The following is a 14,710-nucleotide window of genomic DNA, read 5'->3' as shown; positions in this document are numbered from 1 at the left end:
CCAGCAGCTTCGGCAAGCACACGGCGACAGGCACACGGCGGCACGCAGCAGGAAATGGCGGCGGCAAGCAGTGTGTGCGGAACAGCGCGCCGAACACTAGGAGAGAACAGAGCGAGAGAGGCAAAACTACGCTGCACTGCCTCTTTTATGGGGTTTTTCTTTTGCTCCCGATTGACCGGTTTTGTACTTCCGGGCTTTTCAGCCAGTCAGACGGGACCTTGTCCCGCCCCTGCTTCCGGCTGTGGCTCCTCCCCCGCAGCAGCTTCCCCACACACACACAGAGGGTTCAGTGCCACGTGGAGCCACTGTTTTAAGTCAGGTATGACTGCTGACCTAAAGGGCATTTCATGTTCATGTAAGGAAATACCTGGTCCTTCACAGGGCCTACAGGCAAGCGGGAAAGGGACTGTTTACAAGGGCATGTAGTGATTGGACAAAGGGGAATTGTTTCAAACTGAAAGAGGGCAGATTCAGATTGGATATTATGAAGAAATTCTTTGCTGTGAGGGCAGTGAGACCTTGGAACAAGATGCCCGGAGAAGTTGCAGCTGCCACCTCCCTGGAAGTGTTCAAGGCCAGGCTGGATGGGGCTTGAAGCAATTTGGTCTAGAGCAAGGTGTCCCTTCCGATGGCAGGAGGTTTGGAACTAGATGATCTTTAAGGTCCTTTCCAAACTAAACCATTCTATTATTTTAAGACTAAAGACACTGAGCTTAACATAAAACTACAGAGATTCATACTGTATATAAGGAAAAAAAAATTGACTATGAATTCAGTCAAGCAGAAGAGTAGGTTATCCAGAGAAGTTGTGTAGTCCTTGAAGGTTTTCAATACCTGACTGAATGTTAAACAAGCAACATACAACTTGGTTTGACCCACAGTTAACCTTTCTTTGAGAAGGAAGTTGGACTGGAGATCCTTTGAGATCCCCTCCAACCAGACTGTGTGAACATCACCTGAATGTTGCACCACAGTAAACTCTAAAGTGCTACTCTGTATCGGTGAGCAATGCATAGATAACTGAAAGAAAGAAAGATTATTGCAGCAGTGAAATAAGGCATGGTTTCATTTCAGCTATTAACAACACATACAAGCAATAACTACCTCAAAAAAAAATTAGTAAATCACAGATTTTAAAAAGATTCCAAATTAAGTTTACAAAAATATCCCAAGACAGTTCACTTTAAAATCCCACTCACTGCTGTCATTAGTAGGCATGCAAAAGTCTTCAGTGGATAGAACAGTCAATGGAGCAGTGGTAGAATAGAAATTTACTACCCTTGTCTCATAATTTTTTCACTCTCATAAAATAAGACACTCTACCTTAAAATTCTTTTTAAAACAGATGGAGATAGGTACAAAACATAGTCACCTGGGAAGCCAAGAATATGGCAAAGTAATGAATTACAAAATAATAAATATTAGGCTACTAATTAATAAGCACTGTGTCCTGGTTTGAGCCAGGATGAAGCCAATTTTTCTTTTTACTGATTTTTTTTTCCTTCAGTAAGCTTTCTTGTAACTAGCAACAGTGTGTTCTGCTAGGCCGATAAGACTGGAATGTTTTCCTAACTGCTGAGGCTTCAAGGTTGCACCTTCACTCTGCCGGCTCAGACACTATGGGGAGATCTGTGACCCCCCCGTAGGAGGCTGAGTTAGACAGACAGCAAAACTGGCCAGAGATATTCCATTCCATATACCTACATAAGCTCAAAGGAAGGTCAGAGATCACAGAAGACAACTTCCTTCCTTCTTCTTCTTTCCTTCTCCTTCTTTCCTTCTCTTCTGTTCGTGGCCGGTGTCCGGGGAGGACTCTATTCATCCACCACCATCGACCCTTAGGCTCGAGCTCTCCTGACCCTCATCACTCTGTGCTTTCTTCAGCAGCAGCTCTGGGATTCCTTGGGACTCTTCCCAGTTCAGGGAAGTGCTGTGGGAGTTGTTGGGGGTAGGGGGAGGTGAGAGGCTTTTGCCCATATCTGAATATATCTGTATATAATTGTATATATTTTCTTGTATCATTCATTAGTGTTTTAATTAAAGCTGTGTAGTTTAGTTTTCAATCCAGCCAAGTCTCTCTCTTTTTCTCTCTCTCCTTCCCTACCTGGGTGGGGGGGGGAGGGGATCAAGAGCATTGTTGTCGGACCTGAGTCAAACGTTGACAACAATTTATTTTCCAGCTGCACATCAGGGGAGTCAACCCCGGCAGGGGCCTGCAGTGCTGCTCCGTGCTGAGCCTGGTGGACCTGGCAGGGTCGGAGCGACTGAGAGAGACCCAGAACATCAACAGTAGCCTGAGCACCTTGGGGAGGGTGATCAGTGCCCTGGCCAACAAGGAGCCCCACGTCCCCTATTGGGACAGCAAACTGACCTACCTGCTGGAGAACTCCCCGGGGGGGTCTGCCAAGATAGTGATATTTGTCAACATCTCCCCCCTGGAGGAAAATTTGACCGAGTCCCTCAGTTCCCTGTGCTTTGCCAGCAAGGTGAATGAGTGCTCGGTGGGCACCGCCCACGCCAAACGGAAGTAGCGACACCCAAGCCCCGCCCCCTTCCCGCTGTTTTTATCATCATTTTAATCAAGAAGCCCCTTTGGACTTGTAACTATTTTAGGTTGTTTTCACAAGTAAATAAAAGAAGTAAATAAAAAAAAAAAATCAGTAAAAAGAAAAACTGGCTTCATCCTGGCTCAAACCAGGACATTCCACCCCTTATTTCACACCATATATTACATATAGGCTCTGTATCTTACCAGCCGTCAAATTAAGGATTCTCTCCCAAAGTCAGATTACCTTGAGGTACATATTATACTTCATCATCTTCCATCATTACACACCAGGTATGTCCAGGTCCCTAAGCTGTTAATGATACGGTTAATGATGTCTACAGTTCTATCAATAAACCACAGAAGAATCACAAGAGCAGCTACAAAGAGCAGAATGCCCTTGGCTGCATACCACATGCACAATTGCAGGTTTGGAAAAAGATTCAGTAGATTCATTGCAGCGTCTGTTCAGTTTTCAATCCGTCAGGAAATTCAGCAGAATTGTTGCTCATTGCTATCTGAGGGATTCCTCCCATCAGAGATGGAATTTTGAACACTCCCAATTGATGAAAATGTGTGATCTGGGCTTAAAATTGAGCCCCACAGTGGGCGCCAATAAATTGTCACCGTTTGACTCAGGTCCGACAACAATGCTCTCGATCCCCTCCCCCCCCCACCCAGGTAGGGAAGGAGAGAGAGAAAAAGAGAGAGACTTGGCTGGGCAAAAGCCTCTCACCTCCCCCCACCCCCAGTAACTCACACAGCACTTCCCTGAACTGGGAAGAGTCCCAAGGAATCCCAGAGCTGCTGCTGAATAAAGCACAGAGTGATGAGGGTCAGGAGAGCTCAAGCCTAAGGGTCAACAGTGATGGATGAATAGAGTCCTCCCCGGACGCCGGCTATGGACGGAAGAGAAGGAAAGAAGAAGAAGGAAGGAAGTTGTCTTCTGTGATCTCTGACTTTCCTTTGAGCTTACGTAGATATATGGAATGGAATACCTCTGGCCAGTTTTGCTGTCTGTCTAACTCAGCCTCCTACGGGGGGGTCACAGATCTCCCCATAGTGTCTGAGCCGGCAGAGTGCAGGTGCGACCTTGAAGCCTCAGCAGTTAGAAAAACATTCCACTGTCTTATCAGCCTAGCAGAACACACTGTTGCTAGTTAAAAGGAAGCTTACTGAAGGAAAAAAAAAAACCAGTAAAAAGAAAAAATTGTTTCATCCTGGCTCAAACCAGGACACACTGTTAATTCAACTATATAAATACCTAATTTAATCACATAAATACTTAATTCAACCGTGTGTGTGTATACATATACATATATATGCCTGAACAACTGGCATTTGCAGAACATTAGCGTTTTGCCAAATTCCATAGTACATTTATTTACAAAAAGGAGATCAGCAGGACAAAAGAAATATCCCAGAACTGTTAATTCTAAAACTGCAAGGCTAACTCAGGTGAAACACTCTAGGAGAAGTGTCTGGTAAGACCAATTTTTTTTTTTTAGTGTTTCCTGTTCTTTAGGTCTATGGCATCTTAGGCTCAGCACACAGGACTTTGAGATCATTCCTTTGAGTCATCTAATAGTCTCCACTCAGCAAAGATCATAGGTACTTTCTCTGGACTTAGGATTCCTCTCTGGAGGCTGGATATATAAAAGTTGGATGTTGACATACCTATTTAGTAAGTACTTTAAGACTTGGTTAAAGTCCAACCTGCAGGAAGGTTTGTTCCAACCAGGTCATAAATCCTTACCAGGTAACTCCAGGGACTGGCTCAGTCACCCTCTTTTATTTCAAAACTGATGACAGCACTGTTTACTCAAGCTACATCTATAACAGTCACTGGAGAGGAGCAGAAATGGTCTGAAGAGAATGGACTTAAGCCTAGGATTTCCTACTTCTAAAATCAAGGTAAGATATCACACAGGTGTGATTTAGTTATCACATTAAGACACCTAAATGCATGTTCATGTCAGTGAGCTACATGTCTAGGCTTATGCTCTCATCACTGCTCTATTTAGTTTCCTTAGCAGACACATTTAGTGACAGTGACACTAAAGATACTCCAGAGTGTCAGAAGCATCCACACGGAGAGAGAAAACATGTGACACTTAAAGACAATCTGCAGTCCTTCGGGATAGCAGGTGGAAACCCAGCCCAAAACACTAGGGTGCTTTATAAGGGTACATAGGCATCCCAACCATGAGGAGACCTTTAAATCCACATCTACCTTTGTGCATCTTTATGTGAGTCCCATCTTGGTGAAAAATCTCTTCAAGAAACATGAGATAATAATCTGTCTAATAACCATTCTGGTTGCAGAGGTTATTACTCCCACCAAAGCTGAGGTATGCTCACTAATGTGGTTCAACTGCAGTATTTATTTTTGCACTGAAACAGATAAGGAGAGCTTCGGTAATCAGTAAATAGCATTTTTGCAGGGAAGTTGGTGTGTCTAAATTGCTACAGTGGCACTACCAGGGGAACCCTCACTCTACTCCAACATTTTCAATGCTGCATAAATACTGGTTAAAATCTTTGTTTTAGATTTTGGACACAAAACCCCCTCTCCCTGTATGCTGTGGAAAAGATTTCAAAAAGTATGTCTCAAGTCAGCAATTACTTAAAAAATGAAAAGGATGTATGTGTTTCCCAAAATAACTATTGTTCTTCCACTGCTCTAGAGAGCTTAGTGGTGAGAAAATGCTACAACCTGCAAAGATGAAAAGATGTGTCCCTTTGTGTCCGAGTTGCTTTACAACTCACTCTTTTCTTTCTTTAGAACAAGAGTCTTGGAGCAATACACATTTTGTTATTACACAGATTCTGGTTTCACCCTGTGTTTTTTCTTTATAAAATACTTTTGAATGAAGCTTTTTAAAAAAAAATAAAATTAAAATTATGCTATCAGTTAGATACCAGTTTCTTCTGTTTGTTCCTTTCCTTGATCTTTTCATAATCATGCTTTCAGTGCTGTGGAGGAAGATGGAAGAACTGTTCTGTTACCTTGATGAAACAAATAAACAAAAAGTAAAGCAATAACAAAAATGGCACAGGAGTTCCCAAGTGGCTACCAATACATACATATTAAACTTTATTTTCTTCAATTTGGCTAAACTTATCTGATTTTCAAATGCAAATATTCAGGAACACTTGTTTTGCAAATCAAACATAGCAAATAATAAGTTTTAGAAACAGAACAGTGGCCAGTGTCTGAACAAGCATAAGAATCTCTTTGGGGAGCCAGTTCAACATCAAAGCAACTTGTTTTGTAAATATGAATATATTTTACATGTATAGAAGACAAGTGCCTATTATCTGAAATAAATACATTCAAATTAACAAGGTAAATTATTTACAGTATTTTAAAAAGTGGAGTTTCAGAGAACTTTTCTGACATAAAAATGGATCTAATGAAATAAGTGCGAGGGGAAGGATAAGGACTAATGCTAAAATGTTTTCTATTTACTGTGAATAGGCATTACTAGGAGACATAAAGCTAAAATGTTATTTATGTATTAGGAAAAAATGCCATTCATCATAACAGTTAGCCTCTGAATGTATCAAATATTCTGGATCAGTTTAGGTATTGCTGAACTAATATTTTAAAGGCCTTTTATGTTTAAGCTGATTTCTGTTAAAATACGTTACTTTAATTATTACTATAAATATAATTCCATCACACAGAAATAAAAAATTAAAAATCAGATAATTCATACAGGGATTTTATAAATTTTCATTAATTTTCAACAGAAAGGTTTAAACTAATAACTAGAATTATATTTATTTTTATTAAATCTTTGAAATCATTAGTCAACTTGGGGTAAATTAGATCCACTGTGCCTACACTTGTGCATATTCAAGTAAAGCCAAGTACAATGAATGTAAGAAAGTTGTAAAACTGAGCACCAGATTTTATTTTGCTCAGGTAATGACTTTTTGGATTAAATCAGAAACTAAATCTGTCCTGTAAGAACTTGTAGTGGTAAATTATCGATTTTAAAAAGAAACATTTTTCTTTCTGCCAACCAGCCATTGTCTCTAAAGCACACAGCATACAGCTCTTCAAAGACAAACAGTTTCCTAATTTTGAAGCTCTACACGTTATGTCTTGACTTTAAAATTCATAGAGCTTATTTTAAAGATCACCTGAACCACTTTCCCTGTGTATGCAAACACCAAGATACTGTTTTTCACTATGAGAAAAAGCATTTATTTAAAATGGCACCTAAATTATTACATTTTTTCTATCTTGAAATTTGGAAATAAATTGCATTATCTCTAAAACTGCTGTATAGTATAGTAGTTTAAAGTAATTGTTTTTCAATACCTACAATTTTCCTATTTGGCTCAAAAATTTTCCAATGCAATCCCACAGCAAATGTACTGTTAAAAAGTAGGCTGCCTGTTTTAATCAATTTGTATGTGAGCCGAGTTCAAAAGAACATTCACTCTCCATAAATACAAAGAAAACAAAGGGAATTCATGTGAGAGGTGAAGAATAACTTGATCAAGGTCCTTCAGAAATTTGATTTTTTCTTCTCCATCATAGTCTGAGCTTGAAACATTACTTTCTCCTGATTCATTTTGAAGAAGTTGTTCAAGTATCATGAACAAAGGAAAAATATTCTCATACCGGGTAATGTCATACATGGCCTGGACCTGGGAATAAAGAAAAATCAATACATAAGCACAGTGTGAAAATGCTTCTACAGCCCACCATCTCAGATGTCAATTCAAGGAATAATGCAGTAGTATTTATATAATCAGAATAGATATATGCTCAGCATCATTATTGTTAAAAAATATTTTCCTTATTGTGATAATAGCCAAACAACTAACTCTCCATCATACTACCATATGAAATTCAACATAACCTCCTGTTCACGAGACAAAGCAGGTTTTCTCCACCTAATTATCCATAGGCTGTGACACACAATAACGAACCACAGACAAAAAACAGCAGCTTTGTTTGCTTTAGATATATAATAAAAAATCACAGAATCGCAGACCTGCTAGAGTTGGAAGGGAACTCTAAAGATCATCTAGTCCATCTCTCCCACTGAAGTTGGATAACTTAGAGAACTTTACACATGACTGCATCCAGGCAGTTTTGAATATCTCCAGAGAAGGAGACTCCACAACCTCCCTGGGCAGCCTGTTCCAGGGCTCTGTCACCCTCACCATAAAGAAGTTTTTCCTCATATTTAAATGGAACTTCCTATGTTACAACTTGTACCTGTTGCCCCTCATTCTGACACTGGGAACTACTGAGAAAAGCCTGTCTCCAATTTCCTTGCACCCACCCCTTAAAAACTTGTATACATTGATAAGGGCCCCAAAATGGTGGATTTCTGTTTTCTGAGAAATAAGACAATGAGTAAAAAAATAGCTTTTTTTTTTTTTTACTCTCAAATGCAAACAAACAAGTATTCAAGTGACATCTCTAGAAATCAAATAAAAAGTCCAAATTCTCTATCTCAATAGAAAATATGCAAGCCACTACTACATACGTGCTTCACTTACAAAGTGGAAGTCAGTTGGTCAAATAAACCCACTGATCAAATTATAAATTCATTAAAAGCCTTTTAATTTTATCCAATATAAATTTACCTGTTCTGTGTTTGGAAACTGCATTTCAAACTGAAGCTTTCAAAATCTCTGCCCATACACAGGGAATAATTGGCAAGACAAAAACTTAAACCTTGGGGAGCTGTCTCTCTAGAATGAAATTCTGTTTCCTTCTTAACCTGACTACCTGAAAAAGGCTGCTGTTACAGTAGCTGCCAGAAAATTAATTTTGTACTTTAGAAAATGGACCAATAGTTTTAGTGTTCAAGCCTGTGATACAAATGCCAGACGGGTCTAGGCTTTGACATTGGTCTGTCAAAAGGACAATATTAATTATTTGCATACTTTAAAGTCCTATTAAATAAAATAGTATAATTATGTAAAACCTGCTTCTAAAAAGAGGTAACAAGATAGTTTTTTTCTACAAATAACAAGCATCTTATTCTATGACAACCATGCCTATACACTGATTGTTTTGACTACTGATTAATGATGTATATATGTATATAAGACAGATGTATATATTTTGCTTATTTGACCAAATTACAGTTTTCTAAGTTGAGAAAATAACTGGTATTAATAAATTCCTGAATTTCTAGGGAACAGATGATTCTAAAGGCCTACATTGTCTGCTCTTAGGACTTTAGTCAACAGAAGAGTGCAGAGGGTGGCACTCAGTTGTTTGAATGCAGGTAGTTATTGCCATTTTGGATTTCCAAGGGTATTTAAGGCATGAGCATGGGTAGCATTTTAAATAAGAGTCAGCAGCTGTAAGCCAGGAGGAATACCTTTAGGACGTCCAGTGTGATATTAGATGTCTGAGTTTGGCAGCTGTGTCTTTCAAGATGCAAATCATCCGATTCAAAACTAGATCCTCAGATGTGCCACAACCTGAAACTCTTTACAGTGATGCAGTATGATTATGCCCAGAAAAATTACTAAGTACAAACTGAAGTTCTAGACTTTTACTTCTTGAAATTTGGATATTAGAACTACACTGCTACAAACACTTTGGCTTGATTCTTAAGTGTTGGCTTTGTAAATTCCCTCAGATCTCCCTTTCACATGAGGGATCGATAGAAAATGTCTTAGAAAGGCAAATTGTGCCTCACTTATGCCTGTAACCTCAGGCTCCTCCAAGCAGTCAAGCAATTGTGTTACTTTCAGTGAGTCTTGAAAAGTGCAACTAATTGCAGCTTAGTAAACTATCTAATTGATTATGGATAGATAATAGAAACCACAAGCTAACTAATTCTCTTTCCTCTACAAATACTACTGCAATAAAGGAAAATTATTTTAGCCACACAGAACTGACTTTGAACAGAAAGGTTAAGTCTGATGGCAAGGAGGAAGAATTTTTATGAGGTAATTGCTTTTCAGAGGACAAATGCACTTTGAAATACTGTTTTATAAAACTAGGGGAAAAAAATATCAGTCTAGAATGTTATCTGGCTCAAGGCTTATTAGCCTTTACAATCCATTTAATAATCTGAACAAAATGTGTCTCCATTTTGTTTGTGACAGGCTTTTTGTAGCACTAATTGATACAAACCCTATCACATTAATTTAAGTCACAGAATTTGTAGAGGAAAACCTTCACTGCTACCTAATGGTGCAGTCAGGTAACAGACCTATTCATCTTGCTCAGCAACGTGTGGATGTGGGTAGCACTGTGTGTCTGTGTACACACACACACACAAAGCCAGCCCATCTAGAAAAGTATGTCTGTAAAGCAAACCACTGATATACAGGCTACAATTCCAGAATATATTATTTCCAACTTCAATTAACTTTAAACTGTGTTTTTTCAGAGTTTTAAGATAATAACTCATTTTATAGATCAGATTAATATGGAATACAGACATTAATTTTTTTTTTAGACCAGTCAGTCCTTACCAATTTTTCCTCACCAAGTAGCTGGAAATTAATGTGTTTCTTGGCGGTAAGATGTGTTTTGCACACACTTCAGTTTTGAACGTAACTTTTGGAATCATATTCTTAGTAAGATTTCTCAATCCAAACAAACTTTAAACATTTAAATAATTTCCTCAAAATGATTAGTTATGTAAGATTCAGCTTTACATAAGATAGAAATGACAGATACTAGGGTCTCCTGCCTGGATTTGATGATCTGCTAATCAGAATTCACATATTTAAATCACCAAATTCAGAATGCAGGAAGGATCAAAGTCTTTGGCTGAAATTAAGCTTTTCCTACATTACAGGTGACCACTTGGAAAAGCACACAAACTTAGTACGTAATCTGAAAACAGGAAGAACTTCTCTAACCTATCTTCTTTACAATGCTATTGTAAAAACCAGTACTTATATGTTAAAGGAAACTGCTCAAAAATGTAAGCAGCAATGACAGTCACCATGCAAAAAAGCCATCTGTGTGTGTTCCAGGTCACTGGGCCTTTACTACATTTCCTCTTTGCAAAGCAACTGATCAGATGGCCCTGGATCAAATTCCAAGCCAATACTCATGGCTTGGATTAGACAAATTAGACAAATCTGGAATTTGGGTCTTCAGCAAAATTTTGGGCAAAAACTAGGGATCTGCAAGCACAGAATTAATTGAAATAACCTTCACAAAATTATGGTTTCAGAAAAAAATCCCAAGTAATATTCTATGTGCCATTTTTGCATCTTTTTGTTTTCATGTCTTAGTGGTTCATGCATATTTATATAATTTATTCAAATGCTCTCAAAAACAGCAATATAAAATAAGAGCAGAAGAATAAATATTAACTTTATAGAAATTGTCAACAATTCTTAAGCTGTTTACCAGCCACAACTCATATTTCTAGTGATGCAGGCTGGAATTACCACATGCAGAAGATTGATGCTACTTTCTGAGTACAGGCAAATAACTTTTATTTGTATTATGTCTCACAGGACCTACAGAAAGAACACTTTACAAGTGCAAATACAAATTAGATTAAAAGAAAGATACTATATTCATGGCAACTATTATTTCATAGAATCATAGAATGGTTTGAGTTGGAAGTGATCTTAAAGATCATTTAGTTCCAACCCCCCTGTATGGGCAGGGACACTTCCCACTAGACCAGGCTGCTCAGAGCCCCATCCAACCTAGCCTTGAACAATTCCAGGGAGGGAGCATCCATAACTTCCCTGGACAACCTGTTCCAGTGTCTCATCACCCTCACACTAAAGAATTTCCTCCTAATGTATTTGTTTCCATGAAACTCATACTTATGTAAGCTATGGTCAAAAGCATCAGCAACCCCTGTATGCTTTTTGGAATAAACCAGAAACGGCTCTAACTCAGGAAAACTTCTTTTTGGTTTATGATGGAACATTGAAATGTTGTAATTTCTGAGAAAATTAAAACAAGTAGAATTAATCTAGAAGCCCCATTATGTTTGATTAATGAAAAAAAGCTTTTCTCCTTTTTGATCTGTATAATTTAATTAATACCTGTTTAGACTTTTATAGTCTTTTATAGTCCTATGAAGATAAATTTAAATCTATATTGCAACAAATAATTGTCCACAACATAAGACTATAGAAAACACTGACATACTGACACAAATTTGAACCTAACTGGAAAGATGAGGCTTTATACACCTCTGTTACTTAGAAAGTGATAAAACTGACATTTCTAGAAGATAGCTGTTTTAGCAGAGAAGTGTTCCACACAAATCTCCTCAATCCATCACATTCTAATAGTTTTGCTTCTTGTACATTTTTTTCTTGCAACTTTTGCCACTTCCATTTCTTGGCAAACTTCTACTATTCAGCAGGGATATAACTTTTATGCTTAGCAAGGTATCTTTTCAACGACCCAAGAAATTCTATCAAGTGTTAGAAGGTTGTATTTCTCTTCTTTTATATGCATATTTTTCAGAGACACATAAAGGGAAGATCAAAATAAACAATGGGAACTTCTAAAGCTTGGCCTTTCAATGGAAGCAGAGGCAGTAGGAACTACAGCACTGCCAGGGGCTGGACTGGAATCACTTAGGCTGTTAAGAAGGATGGAGGCTAGAACAGAACCAAATATGCCATCTAACTATTTCCAGCAAAAATCCTCCATGGCCCATCACCTCAGGGAAGAAAGTAGAGCCAAAGCCCCTAGAAAGTCTTTAGTGCAGGGAGAAGCAGGTGAAGAGAATATCTCTGTCTTGAAATAGTCTATCCAGCAATCACCTCTGCAAATGGTCCTAGAACCTTTTTCTTCCTTGTAGAAGGCAGGTACAGGCAGGTACACGTGCAGACTGAACTCTTGGCAAGAAAATTCTGATTCATGGGCTAGGAGGCCACAGAGTGAGTGTCCCACACACCACACAATATAGGACTTACTCAAACTACTTCTGTTTGGAGTGGACCATGCTTGTAAGAGGAAGGCGGATCTGGGACTGAACAACAAAAACAACCAAATACAGATATTGATGTCCACAGAAATGAAAAAATAATTTTGGTATTCACTATGCCTGCAAATAGAAGGGATGCTTCTCTGAATGTGCTTTCAGTATTTTAACACTATAGCTATTCTTACAAGTATATAGTTATAAAAAACAGTTCCTAAATGGACAGGTATTGACAACATCTCTTTTTCGGAAAAAAGTTTCTAAACCATCATAATGAAAAATAAGAAAGAGTTGACTGACTAGAAACAATATCTACAAGCCATCAGCATTTAGTAAATTTTGTGTTTGCTAAAGTAATGCTGACAAATCTAAGTTTTCAGTAAAATCAACACTATTTTACTCTACCCATCCAGGCCAAGTCAGAGGTTACTGGAAATATATTTCAAGAATGACTTGAATTGTTTCCTCAAGTGGCAATACTTTCCAATTTGATGAAGTTTAATTCCCAGATGGAATTCTGTTCTTGACCCTTTGTTTTTCCTTTGAGAAATCCCTATCTAGGCTACTCATTGCTGGGTTCAAGTCCTAAATATTTTTCAGAGTGTGGCATGTGCATTTGGATAATAAGCATTTTACTTAAAAGCAACATGGAAAGTCTTTTCACCAGATATTCCACAAGCATGTAAAAAAACCTTTACGTGGATTATTAAACTTTTCTAAACCAACAAGATCCATTGCATAAGAAAACATGCAATAGGATAAAAAAGGTTCTCTCTAATTGCTGTTTAATGTTTAGATAACATGCTGATAAGCATCTCTAAAATGTTTAAGTCAGGCATGCATGAAAGACTACTAAAAATCTTTTGGTTCTGATTTGAATATCATTGTACTTGGTTTGTAAAAGGTAATTACCTAATTGCCATGACTCAGGATTCAGTTTTTAGCTGATTAGCATTTTTGTTTTGTGATTTTGAAATGCATATTTCCCAAACATCCTTCTCAGTAATCATAATTCTCATTAACCACATCAATATTCACCTGCCAAGAAAGTTCTGATTTATACCCTCTTTCAGAACCTAAAGCAAAATTCACACCACGTTTTATTCAATGGGATCTGAAACTCTAGTTGTGTCATCTTTATTCATGCTATCACTTTCTTCTCAAGGAGCTCCCTAAGATTCAGCAATTCTGCTTATAGCTTAAGACCAAACGTGCCTGCAGAAAGGGTCAAGGAATTCCTAACACTTGCAATGGTTCAAATTCTAGAGGAGGAACCATCAGCTAAAATCTAGGAACAAATGAATCTGCAGCTAGAGTGTGTGCAGTGACTACAAGTCCTGAGTATCATTTTGTCAGCAACACTTTAGATGCCCCAGCCAGCCTCATGCTAGAGAGGTTTCAGAAGCAACAGTATGAATCTTGCAAAAATGATGTCTGCCCAGACACACAATTTGGCATACCCTGGAAAATATTTTTGATAGCAAAAAGAACATGCAGTTTAAATTCTGTCACCCAAGGGGAAGATACTTATTCCTGAGACATCTATGCATCATGCCTCCTCCACAGACCATTTAGCAGGGTCATCTGTTACTAGACCTTAATATGACACACTGAATTACAAGAAATTCCCAAGCCATTTTAAGCAACATTATTCTTATCCAGCAATGTGATTCCCACAACATATTGTAAGAAATTATGTATACCAGCAGTAAAGCACTTAAGTTTCTTTTTATATACAAAGATAATCTTGCTTCCTCCATTCAGGCCTGGGTCTTGGCTGTGGATAGACTGACCCAAAAAATGTGTGAGCTACCTGAGATGGGTACGTCTTCCTCATGCACCCCAATCATGGTCTCAGCTATTAATAGTCAGTCTTTTCCTGTTCAGCAGAGCTATTTTCTTATTTAATGTATTTTCAATTATGTGGAATATGTATGTAGAATAAATAATGAATGGATTAACAATATAAAAATGATTCTGCTTATTCAGTTTAAATATGTGAGAAATTACAGAAGCAAAATATTTAATTGAAAATCATACAAAGTATAAAATACTATGAAATAATGAGTACACCATGGTGTATCTAAAAGTTTATATACATGCCATAAAATTTAATTTTAAAATCAATTACTCCTTTGACTAAAACATGACAAAACAGAAAATGGAACAGATTGCTTTCTACAATCTTTTTAGGCTTCACACAAACTTTACAGAATAGTACCATGAAAAAATACAGTTTCTCTTTCAAATTTTA

The 14,710-nt window shown here is 37.8% G+C and overlaps 1 protein-coding gene across 1 annotated transcript in view; it reads right to left on the bottom strand.

Moving 5' to 3' along the window:
• Positions 1-6,958: 6,958 nt before the first annotated feature.
• MEI4 (meiosis-specific 4 homolog (S. cerevisiae)) overlaps positions 6,959-14,710 on the bottom strand; it is a 152,005-nt gene continuing 144,253 nt past the window's right edge. Inside the window, exon 5 of the mRNA XM_010003583.1 lies at positions 6,959-7,210. Coding sequence (XP_010001885.1) covers positions 6,959-7,210 — 252 coding nt within the window. The remainder of the gene's footprint in view (positions 7,211-14,710) is intronic.

The sequence above is a fragment of the Chaetura pelagica genome, unplaced genomic scaffold, assembly GCF_000747805.2.
Source record: "Chaetura pelagica isolate M959 unplaced genomic scaffold, ChaPel_1.0 scaffold150, whole genome shotgun sequence".
Classification (NCBI taxonomy): domain Eukaryota; kingdom Metazoa; phylum Chordata; class Aves; order Apodiformes; family Apodidae; genus Chaetura; species Chaetura pelagica.
The sequence above is the reverse complement of the archived record's forward strand: the minus strand, read 5'-3'. Positions and strand labels throughout refer to the sequence as shown.